The following is a 16246-nucleotide window of genomic DNA, read 5'->3' on the forward strand; positions in this document are numbered from 1 at the left end:
ATTACCAAAGCAATGATTGAACAAAAAAAGGATAAAATCACATTTTTATAAAAACAAGTACACAAACACACAAAATAAGCTTTTCACAAAATGCATGTAATAAAACTCATTTAAAATATACTGGGCACCCTCCAAAAATTATAGTTGTACATTGTGATTAATACCCCTGTCAGCATTTTTCATGTGGCTGCGAGCACCGATGTCCAACCGTAACCCGACCGCTACGCATCCTGAGGGATTCTGGGACGTCCATCGGTGCACTCGCACTCCTCTTTGTGATGCGGAGTGGCGGAGGACGTCTCGCTCTGAGCCGGTCCTTTGGTTTGACAGGTGATGCAGCAGGCGGTGTGTCCGCCCTGTCTGCAGCCGGGACACGACAGAACCAGCTGACAGCACAACTGGGTGGAACAGAGTTTGTACTGGTCCCAGGGACGGCCGCAGTACCTGCAGTCTGAACGGAGACACTGAAGTATGTATGGTTGACACGTTTAACACAAAGACTAACATTAGACAATGTTAGTGATACTGTTGACAATTTCTTTAAACTATTCGTTATGCTGATAAGGGCCTTTGTGCACAAACTAACCTGAGATGACGTCATTGTTGGAGGAGATGGCGTAGCGTTCATCAAACACAAAAAGTTTCCCTCGATAGAAACCCTCCGGGAATCGCTCCAGATACTTGTGGATTCCACCTTTCAGCTGGTAAACCTCTTTACACACATCCTACACGTAAACAGGTAAACAAAAATACAATATAGATTGCAAACAATCTGTTTTTGGTGCTGAATATTTGAACTACAATTAAAAAATGATATATTTTCAATAATTATTTGCTTTAACTGACTGCTGGTCCAACGACTAAACAGTTCCCCCTTGTGGAGAATCAGCAGTCTGCTGAATGTGAGTTACTGCATGACAACAAGCTGTTTAACATTTATAAAGAGTCCATTCTTTAGTTCACATGGAACACAAGTCATCTTACTTTGGAGCGGAGGTACGCAGAGCCGCGCTCACAGCGGATCCCTCCCGTGCAGTACATCAACACCTTCTTGTCTCTGAACAGCTCGAGGTTCCGGTCCACGTAGTCCGGGAAGTAGCTGAACTTACGGATGCTCGGAGCCAGACACTGAGTAAACTGCCCCTGTAGTGGTAAAATATTCACGGTTCAGAATGAATTGTCCTTTTTGATTATGATAACTGTCTGGATGTCAAAGTTAACAAAAACATCATGAATCTCGTAGGAATTCAACAAGGACATTTAAACGAACAGTCCACCAAAAAAATATGATTTAATACTAGGGCTGTCCCGAATACCATTTTTTGTGCTTCAAAGCTTCGGTGAGAAATATTCGAAGGTATTCAAAGCTGACATGTTCTTCTGCCTGTCTGTCTCCATCTCCCCTGTTAAAGTGCCCGAGACAGTGCCGCTGCCGCATTGCTGTACACACACAGGCACCTCTACGCACAACAAACTGAGAATAACTAAGAATAATTAATGTTGACTATGAATAATGAATAATGTTATGGGATTATTTCATGAGCTATTTTGGTATTTATACATTATTAATACATACTTCTATTAAAAAAAAACATGAAGGATGCGAATAGTGATTTGTCGGTCGATTACCATGACAATGGTCGAAGCTTTGAAGCTTTCGGGTCAGCACTAGTTAATACAAAGTTGGTCAAAACTCCACTTCAATACCAGACCTTAAGGGTCTGGTGTTCTTTCTGTAACAAGTTGGAGATATGGCAGAAATGAATAAAGGATCAAATGTATAATTAATATAGCCTGTAGAACCTGTGTGTGCAAGTCAATGTGGAATAAAACTGATATATTACTTACAATTTTGCTCTCATAAAAGTTGCGGCAGTCCAGGAGGACGGTGTTATTGCACAAATCCCCTTCGGCCAACAGAGTCTCCACTTCTTTATGAAACTCCTCCGGCTCCAGATGAACTCCTGAGAGGTGAGACACATTTATAACTCACATGATAATCCCAAAATCAGCTGTTACAAAACAGAACTTATTACAGAAAGTATCAAAGTAAAAACACCTGTACAATTCTTCAAAGTCATTAGTATCGCTGGTAATAGTGGTAGGATTTTGTGTTTCATTACAGTTAGTATTGTTGTTTTTTACAAACTATACCTGCCAGCTGGTAGGACATAACATCAGGATCCATTCCCATTGGGACGATTTCCTTATAGACCCCGACCCTCAGGTCTTTAAAACACTCTGCACCGCCATCACTGGTCTGAACACACACAGATACACACAGATACACAAACACTTCATTTACATACAATGGGCACTAGTAACAATAAAGAACTCATTTATTTTTTGATTTATTTTTTATGCGGATTATTTCTCTGAAAAACAGAGTTTGTATTCATGCAGAAATATTATGTAACACCTATTTAATAATAACCTTAAAATCCTCTTTATCCATCTTGAAGAGAGGGTGTGAACGCATTGCATCGATGTAAACGTCAGTGGCCATGTTGGTGCCGCCGACTGTTCCATTAATGCCTTCAGTCGCCACCCTCACCTGAAGAAGATGATGACGATATAGTTTAAGGGGACAGTTAAATTACATTATACGTGTTTCAAAGTCTTTATATCTTGTTCCCAATGCAGAAATTCTGCAGTCTCCCAGCTGGAGGCAGGATAAGAGAATTTAGTCACCTTGCCAGTTAAGAGGAGCTTCTCACACAAAGCTTTCTGCCAGGCACAGATGACATGTGGATCCTCCACTTGACAGTAGTGATAATAGAGGAGTACCTTGCCTGGACCCCTGAAAGAGAACAATTACATTGAGAGACATCAGTATCTATTTAAAAAAAATAATAATTATAATCAATATTATATAAATTACAAATGGCAATGCGATTTTAATCTGGATTTTCACTTTATAACAAAAAACTGAACCCAGAGAGGAGAATCTAAATGTGACCAGTACTTCTGAAGTTGCTCCTCAGAGATGTGACTGGTTTCAGGTATCCAGGCAGAAATGTCCACCGGTTCGGCCTCGCGCACGTTCAGCTGTTGTGTTTCAGCTTCTTCTTCCAGCTGGATTAACAAACGCTCATATGAGGCCTGTGTGAGCTGCTGTATCTCAGTATCATGAGTCCTGGCCACGTGTTTGTGAACGGCAGAGTGTTCCTTGAAGGTCTGGCCACAGCAGCGCCAACATGTGCTTCCTTCCTCTTGACTGACGTCCCTCTTCGACGCCACAAAGGCTGCAAATGACTGTGGAGAAGAAAAGATGTGAATGTTTCATTTAAAAAAAAAAATAAAAAACTGTATTATCAAATGTGTTCAAACAGTAGAAATAGCACAGATTATATCATGGTTCACAAACTTTTTTGCTTGTGACCTTAATAGAAAGTATATGAGTTTGGAGCAGTTCAATCAAAGAGGGATGTTCCCTTCTCAAATTGTGTACTTACAATTATGTTATTAGGACTAAGGCGATAAAACTACGCAGTAATTCACAGAAAATGGGATAAAGATTAGGAAAAATGAACATCATTTTGAGTAGCAGAATTTATAATTCTTGTTTATTACTCCAGTAATCACCTTACAAAGCCTTAAATTCATCGTGTGACCCCTTGGTGGCTCCTGACTCTGACTGACTAAAGAAATAGATATTATTGTTTTTAAATAAACCAATAAGTAAAGACCCCTTCAATTTTTGTTTTATTAATTTGCAACCAAGATACATACTGATCAGGACATTTTACAGTTGAAAAATAAACATCAGCTCGCTCTATATAATGTGACTGTTTCTAAAGGACCTCAAAAATATCTTTGGCGTAATAATAAATCAAATTCTTCTTATTTGCAAGCCAACATGCAGATACTGATACTGCTACAATAAGATTATATCAGTCTATATATGTCAGCCCAGCTGATTAACTCTATGTGTACAATTTAATCAACATATCTTTATATTGTCTCCATCAGTGTCCTTAAAGTTTAGCATAATTTAGAGACTAGAAACTGATCATTTTTTAGATGATAGTTGAATTACAGTTTCAGTCAAGTTTCACCGGAGCTAATATTCCAATTCAAACTTTATTGCAGACTCAAGGTCCAGATAAGAAAAAAGAAAAAAACAACAACAATACATTACATATAATACATTACAATACAGGAAGCACTATAAAAAGTCATGATTAAAAGATATAAAAAATATTAATATTAATATAAATATATACATACAATGCCTTACATATAAAGAACTATACCAGTGCCTCCACAGCTGTGATTGGTACCGTGTAGTGCTAAACATGATGTTAGACAACCGCAAGATTATGTCATTCTCAGAGTGATTAAGCCGGCATATAAATTTGTAAATGAGATTTCTTAATACAGTTTGAAAAGCTGCCTGCAGACACAAACATTTCACTTGCATTGGAACATCTTGGTCTTTTGAGTAATATTCTCATTGCATCATTATATGCAACCTGAAGTCTCTGTAAACTCACATTTTCATCAATTCACTTTTTCATGATCATCAATATATAAATTAAAAAGAACTGGGGACAAAATTCCCCATTGTCTGACACCATTGCTAACCCCAAATGAGGCTGAGACACTGTTGCCCCATTTCACTTGCATGGTCTGGTGGGCATACCAGTAAGCCAGGATTCTCACAATGTAATTGGGCACTAATATTGACTCATGTCATGTTTATGAAATTTGCCATTACGTTTTTTATTTATTCCTCACACAGAAGCACAAACATGTGCACACTCAGCTATGTTTACTACTAATCTTGTAATGTGGTAATAAATAATAAGACCATACATGCAACATCAGCCAGATGTTCAATGTTCCTGCTGTCACTCACCTTCCTCCTGCATAAGCTGTAGCACCTTCTCTGTGAGGCACAAAGTTGTCTCTCCTGTTTAAGTCCATCACATATCGAAGTGTCAAGTTCCCAATGCATGAACTCTGAGCAATGTGCATCATTCACTGCCATGTTTATTAAAGATCTTTTAAAATATTATAGTAAAATGTTATAATATAACTTAGTTGGCTAGGACACAGCCTTTAGCTAAGTTATAAGAAGCTATTTCTGCTTTGTAGTCTGAACATGTAGGGATAACGCATCACCAGGATATTCAAACATTAAATATAAAAGTCTAAAACACGACAATATAAACATTTTAACACATCCAACTGTAAACAAACGTGCAGGCAGTGAACATCGGACGGAAAAGAAAGGCGCACCTTCCGGTTGCCCCGGATGTGCTTCACTTGAGTCAGACCGCTATTATTTCACCAGCACGACTAGCAGCTAGCAGCAGCGGCCAGGCTGAATGATCTAGAAGCTCAGTATTTAGTTCAATATACACTTCCTCGTCGAGTTACCTTATATCTTTGGTGAAGCGGAGTGACAACATGTCCAGGAGACGACACAGCGACAGCGAGAATGAAGGTTAGTGAACGTTACATGTGTTTAATAACTACTAGCTAATTCAGACGCTAGGCTAACGAGTGGTGGCCAAGGCCTATAGAAGGAGGCTGGGACACGCATACGTCATAGCTCCCCGAAATTGAGCCAATCAAAACGCACGACCGCAGCTTGAGTTGCACTGCGCATGCGTTATACCACTTTATCCCAAGACCCGTGCCTTATCCTCCTTTCATAGGCCTTGGTGATGGCTAGCTAACGTTAGCGTGTTTTTTGTTAAATCTTTTGCTTGATGCTCTCAACGCTCATGCTGATTGATTAATTATTTTATTATCACATGGTTTTAGTCTTCCAAAAAGTGCAAAACATTTAAAATATGTTTGATATTTGGTTTCACAATCGCGATTGAAAGCGAGCAGATTGAGCAAACTGTAACGTTAGTTAGCTGTTGTTAACCAGTGTGGTGGTTAAAACGGGGGCGGCAACCAAGGGATGTTAAAACATGTACTGATGCTATGTTTTACCCTGCATACGGTTATCTGTGATTCATTAACACAGGGTTGATTAAAAGTGCACACATTGATTAGCAGTTAAAAGGGAAAATACACCTTTAAACTGACTTCACTTTGTACTACTTTTGAACAGCAACAACGTTTGTTAACGTTTGACTGCTATACTAGTGTTCTATGACCATAGTCTCCTATGACCATAGTCTCCTATGACCATAGTCTCCTATGACCATAGTCTCCTTGTCCTATGATCATAGTGTCCCATAATCATAGTGTCCTTGTCCTATGATCATAGTGTCCCATAATCATAGTGTCCTTGTCCTATGATCATAGTGTCCCATTATCATAGTGTCCTTGTCCTATGATCATAGTGTCCTATGATCATAGTGCCCTATGATCATAGTGTCCTACGATATGGGATATGCAAGGAAAGACAAGGCAGCTTTATTTGTAGAGCACATTTCAGCAACAGGGCAATTTAAAGTGCTTTACATAAACATTCAAGAACATTGCGACAAAGTGCAAAAGAACATTAAGACATAATTAAAACAGTTATAAAAACATAAAAAAACATTAAAGATTAGAAAATAAAAACAAGCTAGGATAGAAGCTAAAATAGAATATAAAACACGAGTAAAAGCTGTATCTAGCTGTATGGCATCATTGCTATATTGACTTTCTCTACTATTCAATTTAAAGTAAACGTGGATGACTCACAATAGACAGATACAAAAATAAAAAAACAATAGTCTAAATCAATGCAATAGAGACTGAGATATCCAGGCTTTTAGTCCCTAACCCTAGTATGGGTCAAGCACCCAAAACACTGAATCAAACATTTGAATTTGAATTTATCGATAGGATAGCCCCTTTACATGTAGCATTTCCTTTTCAAGGGAGTCCTATAGACACAACTGCAAAATTATAAAACACATACAGACAAAACAGCAGTACATAACATACACTACAAATACACAGATACAGACATACTGCAGAATACAGCATAAAGAACAACTGAAGCATTGTGTCTTAAGTTTGATTGAAGGAATGCACAAATTTCAAAGCATGAACAGTTTGATTCAAGATGAGAACGTGAAGATGTCCCGAAGTAGTGGAAAGAGGTAATAGATCTCAGAGAAAGAGGAAGGTTATTTCCCGTAATGTGGCTTAATAGCATCTTCTTGTTAATAATAAAGGATTTGGTGAAGTACCACTGTAGTTAAAATAAACAATTTAAAACTGGGCTGTATACTATTGCACGCATTTCATGTGTTAATTCTGTTTTAGGGTGGATTTGTCCATCAAGGCTGCCCTTGAGTTATTCGCCCAGCTGATGTTTCTCATTCCTCTCATTCCTCTCTGATTATTTTGTTACTCTTTTACTCTTCCAGGAGGTCAGGCACATAAAAGGAGGAGGACGTCAGAGCCCATTGAAATTGAAGACCGCCTGGAGTCACTGATATGTCGTGTGGGGGAGAAGGTAAAGAGTCAACTCTTGTAATTCTTGAACTAGCGGGACTGTGGATATACAGTACAAGCTGTTGTTATGATACGTACATGAAACAAAGCAGCGTTTACTGACCATTTTCACACCATTCTCAATCACCACTTATATAGAGCACTTTGTTACTTTTTGATGGTGTTTTCTGCAATTCAATATATCATAGTTCAGCAAAATCAAACTAAACTGCTTCATTTTTCTTTACAGAGTACATCGTCTCTGGAGAGCAACTTGGAGGGCCTCGCAGGCGTGTTGGAGGCCGACCTTCCAAACTACAAAAACAAAATCCTGCGCATTTTATGTTCTGTGTAAGTTCATACCGGTTCTTACCCTTTTACTGTTGAAATGATAACTGTTTGCGTGGTTGTTTTTCACTGAGTTATCTTTTATTCACAGCGCCCGCATCCTACCTGAGAAGATGACTGTGTATACAACTTTAGTTGGCCTCCTGAACGCCAGGAACTACAACTTTGGGGGCGAGTTTGTGGAGGCCATGATCAGACAACTCAAGGAGACATTGAAAAACAACTTGTACCATGAAGCTGTGCACTTGGTAAGCACACTTCTTATTAGCACCTAAAGTTATGCTTACGTCACTCTTTTTTAACATCATGTCTTCTTTTTTTAGGTGCGTTTTCTGTCTGACTTGGTCAACTGCCATGTGATTGCTGCTCCTTCAATGGTGGCCATGTTCGAAAACTTTGTCAGTGTTACTCAAGAGGAAGATGTACCACAGGTAGGTAGAAGGATGCGGTGGAGTGATCATGCCATTTTGTTCACTACACTTAAGAAATAAAAGAATCGGTGAACTTCACTTATTATTTGTGAATCAAGTCATGGCACCAGTAAAGGATAGGGGGGATTTGTAGGTTGAAAGAGTCTAAACAAAGGGCAACTACAATGATACTACAATGTTTTGAAGCTATTTTCATAACACAAATATGTTTACACCTCCTAACTCCTCCTAAAATTTCACTTCGGAGTTACAAATTTATAGTTAAACTCCTGATATTTAGAGTTTACTGCCAAAAGCATCTAACCGATAAAACCAGCTCACTTTAAATTTGAGTGAAAATGTTCAATGTCCTGGTTAATGTTGAGGTTGAAGTGAGGAGTATGGGATTTTCTAAGCGGTCTTGTTTGCGTCCTCAGGTTCGGTCGGACTGGTTTGTGTACGTGGTGCTGTCCTGTCTGCCCTGGGTCGGTAAGGAGCTTTACGAGAAGAAGGATGTTGAGATGGACCGTCTTCTCAGCCAGATCGAAGGCTACCTCAAGTAAGATGTCTGCTAGTTCTGTTTGTTATCTTGCTCATATGTCTCAGCTCTTGTCTGATAGCTATTTTTCTCTTCTTCTTTTTTTGCTGACATTCTTGTTATTTGTTATATCAATGAGCTCTTTCTTAATGTCACACTTCTGTATCATTTCTAGGGGTCGAGTAAAGACACACGTCCCCATGCTGCAGGTGTGGACAGCAGAGAAGCCCCACCCACAAGAGGAGGTGAGAGACGGATGGAAGAATCACTTCCTTCACTTTCAATGACATTGTAGAAGTGCAAGCTGATTGTAGACTTCACTTTACTTTGTAATATGTATTGTTATATATATTTATATTGGATGCAGACAGGCGACAGACAAACGGTGAATAAAGCAGCCGTGGTCGTTGTCGGCTGAGATCTTTCTTCTTGTAATTGAAAAAGACTTCATGGCGTTTGCTTTGGCCGTTTGTGTCAGTTTCTTAGGACACTGTTAAATTTTGACTCCCTGTCTCCCTGTCCTTTCCTCAGTACCTGGACTGCCTTTGGGCCCAGATTCAGAAGCTAAAGAAAGACCGCTGGCAGGAGCGCCACATCCTTCGTCCATACATCGCCTTCGACAGCGTGCTGTGTGAGGCCCTGCAACACAACCTGCCCCCGTTCACCCCACCGGGCCACATGCCCGACGGCCAGTACCCCATGCCTGGGATCGTCTTCCGCATGTTCGACTACACCGATGCCCCAGAGGTACATTACAGCTCGGCTTTGAAAAACAACATGTTACTGGTTCACCCTCTTGTTGTAAACATTAAATTGATTTAGATGTATAATCTATTGTACTACAAACTGTTGTCCTCTTTATTGTTAGGGTCCCGTTATGCCCGGCAGCCATTCTGTGGAGAGATATGTCATAGAAGAAAACCTGCACTGTATCATCAAGACTCACTGGAAAGAGAGGAAAACATGGTGGGAAACAGGAGTCATCATGTTTCGGTCTGAATATACAACACCAACCGACTCAAATATTTTAACGCTTCTGATTTTTCTTTTTTACCTTTTAGTGCTGCCCAGTTACTTAGCTATCCAGGGAAAAATAAGATCCCGCTCAACTATCACATCGTGGAGGTACACAGTTTTTTTTTTTTTTACAGGCTATGTGCTGAGAAATAAGATAAAAAATTAAAGGCTGATTTAGAATATTTCTGTTTCTTTTTTCAGGTGATCTTTGGAGAACTCCTCCAGCTGCCAATTGCGCCTCACATCGACGTCATGTACACCACGCTGCTTATTGAACTGTGCAAACTGCAGCCAGGATCGTTGCCACAAGTTGTATCCTTGATTCTTTGCGTCACTGAGGTTTATATTATATTCCGACAACCCCAGTAATTTCTGAAATCTCTTCAGAACCTGATTTTAGGATTCACTCAAGTTCGAGACGGTGTCAGTGATGGAGTGAATAAAATGTATAATGCAGTATTTATCACAGGATTATCTTGATGTTTATATATTAAGATGTTTACTAAAGTACTCAAAAACACACAATCAGAGGTTAAACATATTATCATTGAGCCAAATGTGTTTCTTATTTGTTTATGACTATAATTACATTAAACAAGTTATATTTAGGAGTTTTAAAGAACTCAGGTGTTAAACAAGAAGAACAAATATTTCTCCACTTTAAAAGAGACTTTTCCTGAACTCCTGCCTGTTAGTTGGCCCAAGCCACAGAGATGCTGTACATGAGACTGGACACCATGAACACCAGCTGCATAGACCGGTAAATAAACTACACATTTACTTTCACTGGATGAATGAAAAACTGAAGTTAGTTGTTAGTTAGTCTTTGATTTAACACTGTTCATTTCCTTTTTTATTTACAGACTAATCAACTGGTTCTCTCATCATTTGAGCAACTTCCAGTTTCGATGGAGCTGGGATGACTGGTGAGTGATACTTTGATGGACAGAGAGAGCTTTTACTGCAGCTATTTATTGTTTTAAATTGGCAAAAAAACACTACACAGTGAGATGACCGTATGATCGTGTGTCCTCTGTAAAGGTCTGACTGCTTGACAGTGGATCTAGAGAAGCCCAAGCCCAAGTTTGTCAAAGAGGTGCTGGAGAAGAGTATGAGGTATTAAAGCATCATTCACATCTTTTCTACGCGTTTAAATGCTTTTAAATGTGAATTTTCCTTCTCTGTCATTAAGGTGAAGTGAATTTAAAAGCTGTGTTTTCTGTAATTAGAAGTTGAATATTAGTCGATTTATCATTTGTCTTCAAAAAAAAAAATTCTTTGATCCTTTTAATCTGGAAAGTGTCTCCTTGAACTAAAGTCGTCGGTTTGCCGCTTGTCCCTGCAGACTTTCATACCACCAGCGGATAGTGGATATCGTCCCTGCAACCTTCTCAGCTCTCATCCCAGCTGAACCCATCTTTACTTACAAATACGAAGACGAGAGCAGTAGTAAGAACACTTATACTTCCTCTGTCAGCCTCGAATGGTTTCACGGATCTCTCTGTAACTAGTATATACTGTAAGTTTAGACATGAGCACCTGACAAAATGTCTCTCCTGCCTCACAGCTTCGCTACCAGGTCACCCAGCATCCATCACTGTTGGAAACGCCATTAAGAACCGAGCGTCCAACGAAGAGATCCTGGCCATCCTCAAAGAGGTGCCCAACCCCAACCAAGAAGATGATGATGGTCAGTTTCATATTCTATTTTGCTTCATTTTTATTTCTTATTCATAGGTAGTTTTCATGTTTTTTCTGTGCACTCTGTAAAAAAAAATGTCCTTTCACTCCTTCCAGACGAGGCAGAGAGCTTCAACCCTCTGAAGATCGACGTGTTCCTGCAGACTCTGCTCCATCTGGCGGCCAAATCCTTCAGCCACTCCTTCAGCGCTCTCGGGAAGTAAGTTTACCCGCCATGAAAACTAACCACATTTACTTTGCTTTCAAACCCTTTTGTTTTACCAGTTTTCAAATTTATTTGTTAAATTAAAGGCACAAGAAGTTTGATTTTCCTAAAAAACAATGTATAAACTTGTACAAAAATAATCAATCAACACTTCTGACCCTCTAGGAGTGTGTGGTGTGTGTGTGTGTGTAACTGCAAAGACCCTGCAGCCCTGTGCCTGGATTTTCTCTTTTCTTTTCATTTTGTTGTGTTCGGGACGCTTCTGGGCGTCAACCTCTATAAAAGCGTAGCAACCAAGTGCCAGATCGTAAGCACGCATCCAATAGGAAGCTACGAAATTGTATTAAGTGCTAACATAAAATGAAAACTGCTTAAAATATCTAAATAAACTCTATAAAAGTTCCCCAACAGGATCCAGCAGTTGTATGCTGCTAACCATGAGTAAAATGACGATGAAGTTTTGTATTGATTGAATCCATCCCTGCTGGCCTCACCTGCTTCTGATTCCTCCAGGTTCCACGAAATCCTGAAGGCCCTGACAGACACCGACGAGGGCAAGCTGCACATCCTCAAGGTGGTTTATGACGTGTGGAAGAATCACCCACAGGTACAAACAAACAACAAAAAACAAACAAACCCTTCATTTAGATAGAAAAAAAAGGTTTGTCATTCAGTGACAGAGAGTTACAATGTGGATGTTTCATATATAAAAAAAGTGGGTTTTAAAGGGACTGTTTGTAACTTTCTAAGCGTATAAATGTACCGGGTCGGGACTCATGCGAGCGCGCATATGGGAGCGTGCTCGCGTGTGGCCGGCGTCCGGCCGGCGTCCGGCCGGCGTCCGCGCTCCTCTCCCTGCTTGCCTTCACTCAGACAGCGCGCGCGTACTCGCTCCACCTCTAGACGTGAACGCGCGCTCACTCCAAACTGCAGAAGAGTTAGTTTAGCTCTGAGAATATCTAGTGAATGTTCAGTGGACGTTTGTGCAGAAATAAATGCTGCAGCTTCACCAGACCAAAGGAGGTTTGCCGTGTCTTGTGAAGTGACGGAGCTCTGCAACGAGTTACGTTGTTTTCTCGTTACCGACCGGGTGCCGGTGTCTCCCTGTTCACTCCGGCTGCGGGCGGAGGGAGACGAGTTTCTCGCTGCAGAGCCCCGCTGCCTCAGCACAGGCTGAGGCAGGAGAAGCAAACACAGTATCAGCATTGATTCATGGAGAGACCTTCGTCTGGTCAGCTAACATTACTGCCAAGCAGCTGAAATATAGAGTGATATTGTGGTTTTAGCTGACGTGTGTCGCCTCGCTGTGTTGATCGATGCTCGTTCATGTCTATTTAGAGCGAGCAGGCGCGAGCCCGACGCTGACTTTCGTTGATTTCACGGCCACAGGTGTCGCTGTTAAGAAGCATTTCTGAAAGTTACAAATAGTCCCTTTAAATGTAGTGACCTGTATGTGGAGTTTGGTTAACATAACGTTAATAATGTCTTTGCTGCATTATAGATGATCGCAGTGTTGGTGGACAAAATGATCCGGACACAGATCGTGGACTGCGCTGCTGTGGCCAACTGGCTCTTCTCTCAGGATATGGTTCATGAGTTCACCAGGTGGGATGAGACACATGATCACATTTAACATGGGGAGGCACTCCACACAGGTTTTATCATGCAGCCTAGACATAAAAGCTGATGCTCCGTTTTCTGCATTATTTTTTTTGTTTTCTCTTTGCCTGCTTCTGTAAATAAACAACTTCTCCTATCCTTATCTAGACTTTTCGTTTGGGAGATTCTGCACTCGACCATCCGAAAGATGAACAAACACGTCCAGAAGATCCAGCAGGAGTTGGAGGAGGCCAAGGACAAACTGGAGAAACAGCAGCATAAGAGGGTAACTTTATCCATCATCACATTATGTCTATCATGTCAGTCACTTTTACATCGATTTGAAAATGGTGAACATTAAGTGAATGAGTTGGTTAAAGTAGGAGGGGTTGATGTTTGTGTTTGTTCACCAACAGAGGGACAGCGGGGACGAGGAGGAAATGGACAAGAACAGCGAGGATGAGGAGGGTCAGTTGGAGGAGCAGATCGAGAGGCTACAGGAGAAGGTGGAGTCGGCTCAGAGCGAACAGAAGAACCTCTTCCTCGTCATCTTCCAGGTACTGAAGGCCGTCAAGGAATTCTAACTCTTAGACATCAGGATTTTACACGTTTTCAGCAGTTAAGCAAATCTTGCAGGTGAAGGTGAAGAGCAGATGTCCCTCAGCTGTTACCAAAGTGCCCTTGAACAACTTCAACTCAATCAGTGAAGGCTGTTGTGGTTCTGAGCAGATCCCACGTGGGAATATGTGGAAGATCATCAAAGAAAGTGGATAGAAACGTACATGAATTCGCATTTTCTTTTGGCAATTTTCTGGAAATTTGACAAAAAATTGCGCTATTTTTGGATGGAAATATACAGCGGCATATTGGGGCCATTGTAAGTAGGAGGAGGGAGATAATATTCCAAGAACAAACTCTGAGATTAAAGTTGTAATTTAACGAGAAAAAAATACTCTATTTTAGCCCAAAATCACCATATTATCATAAGCAACCAGATTTTGAAGACATTGCTGTGAATTGGGCTAATTTGAGTTTTTTGTCTTGTAGATTTTTTTTCTTCTCGTATCACTTGTACCACTTTAATCTCAGAGAATATCCAAGTTTTTTGTAGTAAATTTATGACTTAAATCCTGGAAATTCTGATCTATTCTCAAATATTAACCCCTCCCCTGGCTCCGTAATTATTTAATTTTTTTACCTACAATACCCCCTCGTAGAAACGTGATTATAGATAAGAGTCTAACTTTATAATTCAGGCTACAAGGATAGACATTATTACATATACAATCCCTGTTTAGTGAAGCTTTAACATCCGTATATGTGCCTTTTTTAAATGTAGTTTTTCCTCCCACAGCGTTTCATCATGTTGTTGACGGAGCATCTGGTTCGCTGTGAGACGGGCAGCGTCGACATCACCACGCCCTGGTACAAGAACTGTATCGAGCGGCTGCAGCAGGTCTTCCTCATGGTAAAACATTCTCACACACACACACACACACACACACACACACTGCAGTAACACGTTGTGTGTATTCTCTTGATAACGTGATGCATCTCCTTCGTTCTGCAGCACCATGTGACCATCCAGCAGTACATGGGAACCCTGGAGAACCTGCTGTTCACCGCAGAGCTCGACCCCCACATCCTGGCCGTGTACCAGCAGTTCTGTGCCCTCCAGCTCTGAGACACACACGCACGCACACACACACACACGCACGCACACACACATACACACACACACACTGACACACACACACACACACTGACACATGTAATTGGATGAAATGTGTACTTGTGTTCACACAGTACCTGTGCTAAACCGACACATTAGAAACTACCAGCTCTTGCATCAAGAATCTCCTCATTACAGGTTTTTTTTTTTATTTACGTCTGTTTTGTGTTCGGTGCCATTCAACATGTTAGTTTTGTGCGACTACAACGGAGGACGTCTTTCAATGTAGGAATTCAAACAAGAGTTTGACAAATCCTCATGTCATTAATTTGCCGTAGTGTTGTTCATTTTACTTTTTGCTTGGTTTTCAATTCTGTTCATTTTTACATCCTGCTCGTATTCTTATGAATGGGTCTTTTTAAAACTGTCTGAGTCCAGACGGAGGTGGAGAAATGATCATAGGAAACGAGGTTTCAGGTCGGCTCTGATTGATTCTGAATCCAGAGAGCGCTCTACTTTTTTATCTTTGTTTCATGTGGAATTGGGAAATAATTAAAACTCTCCAGAGTCTTTATCCGCCTGCTTGTTTGTGTCATTTTCTGCCACTTGACCATCTCCCAGTGGAATCGAGATAATCTAAAAAGAAATGCGTTGTTGCTAATTTTTTTAAGTCACTTTGGACATCATGGGGGAAAAAGCTGTACAGGAATTTGTGCTGGTGGCGATGGTTCAGTGATAAAAACACGATAAGCTACATTGTTCAGGTCAGTGCTGTTGTTTTCTCTTCCTTAATAACAAAGGAAAATTGAGAGTCAAATCAGGCTGCAACTGCAAATTAATCTAGCAACATTTTTAAATGATTTAGTCTGTAACATCATGACAATAACAATCTCATATTCCCTTTATGATTTACCAGAGCATTACGTTTAGGGCTGACCTGATTGCTTCGACCCTCGCCATGTTAATCGTCTTCCAAATCAGTATTTGAATGCTTTGTTTTTTTTTATGTAAATATGTATTAATATTGTATAAATCCAAAAATAGCCCATAAAATAAGGAATAATCCCACAACTTTAGTCATTATTTATATTCAACATTAATTATTAGTTCTCTGGGTGAAATGTTGAAATCACCCACAAACAGCTTATAGGAGTGTAAACGTGTCTATATGAAAAAGCATGCCACTAGTAAGGATAGGTGTAGCGTTAAATCTTAATTTTAAGCAACATGTTACCTCTGTTTTACATTAATATATATATATATATATATATATATATATATTAATAAATTGAAATATTTCTTGATAGTATAGTATGTCAAAAAATGTCATGAAAAAAAGTCAAAGTATGGTATGTCAAAAC

The 16246-nt window shown here is 40.1% G+C and overlaps 2 protein-coding genes across 2 annotated transcripts; one reads left to right on the forward strand and one right to left on the reverse strand.

Moving 5' to 3' along the window:
• Positions 1-32: 32 nt before the first annotated feature.
• Positions 33-5216, reverse strand: tstd2 (thiosulfate sulfurtransferase like domain containing 2). The gene is made up of 9 exons (XM_074649041.1): positions 4862-5216; positions 2966-3255; positions 2692-2800; positions 2435-2554; positions 2155-2260; positions 1849-1964; positions 985-1143; positions 587-725; positions 33-451 (listed from the first exon to the last, which is right to left on the reverse strand). The coding sequence occupies exons 1-9, from the start codon at positions 4991-4993 to the stop codon at positions 222-224; spliced, it is 1401 nt and encodes a 466-aa protein (XP_074505142.1). The 5' UTR covers positions 4994-5216; the 3' UTR covers positions 33-221.
• A 49-nt stretch (positions 5217-5265) lies between these two features.
• Positions 5266-15457, forward strand: ncbp1 (nuclear cap binding protein subunit 1). Its single transcript, XM_074649038.1, has 23 exons — positions 5266-5452; positions 7329-7417; positions 7646-7746; positions 7835-7991; positions 8067-8174; positions 8591-8712; positions 8867-8936; positions 9223-9438; positions 9560-9657; positions 9753-9816; positions 9910-10020; positions 10404-10468; positions 10572-10634; positions 10750-10824; positions 11054-11157; positions 11276-11398; positions 11506-11608; positions 12128-12221; positions 13116-13219; positions 13382-13499; positions 13630-13770; positions 14568-14681; positions 14784-15457. The coding sequence occupies exons 1-23, from the start codon at positions 5416-5418 to the stop codon at positions 14895-14897; spliced, it is 2391 nt and encodes a 796-aa protein (XP_074505139.1). The 5' UTR covers positions 5266-5415; the 3' UTR covers positions 14898-15457.
• The last annotated feature ends 789 nt before the right edge of the window (positions 15458-16246 follow it).

The sequence above is a fragment of the Sebastes fasciatus genome, chromosome 10 (assembly GCF_043250625.1).
Source record: "Sebastes fasciatus isolate fSebFas1 chromosome 10, fSebFas1.pri, whole genome shotgun sequence".
In the NCBI taxonomy this organism is placed as follows: Eukaryota; Metazoa; Chordata; class Actinopteri; order Perciformes; family Sebastidae; genus Sebastes; species Sebastes fasciatus.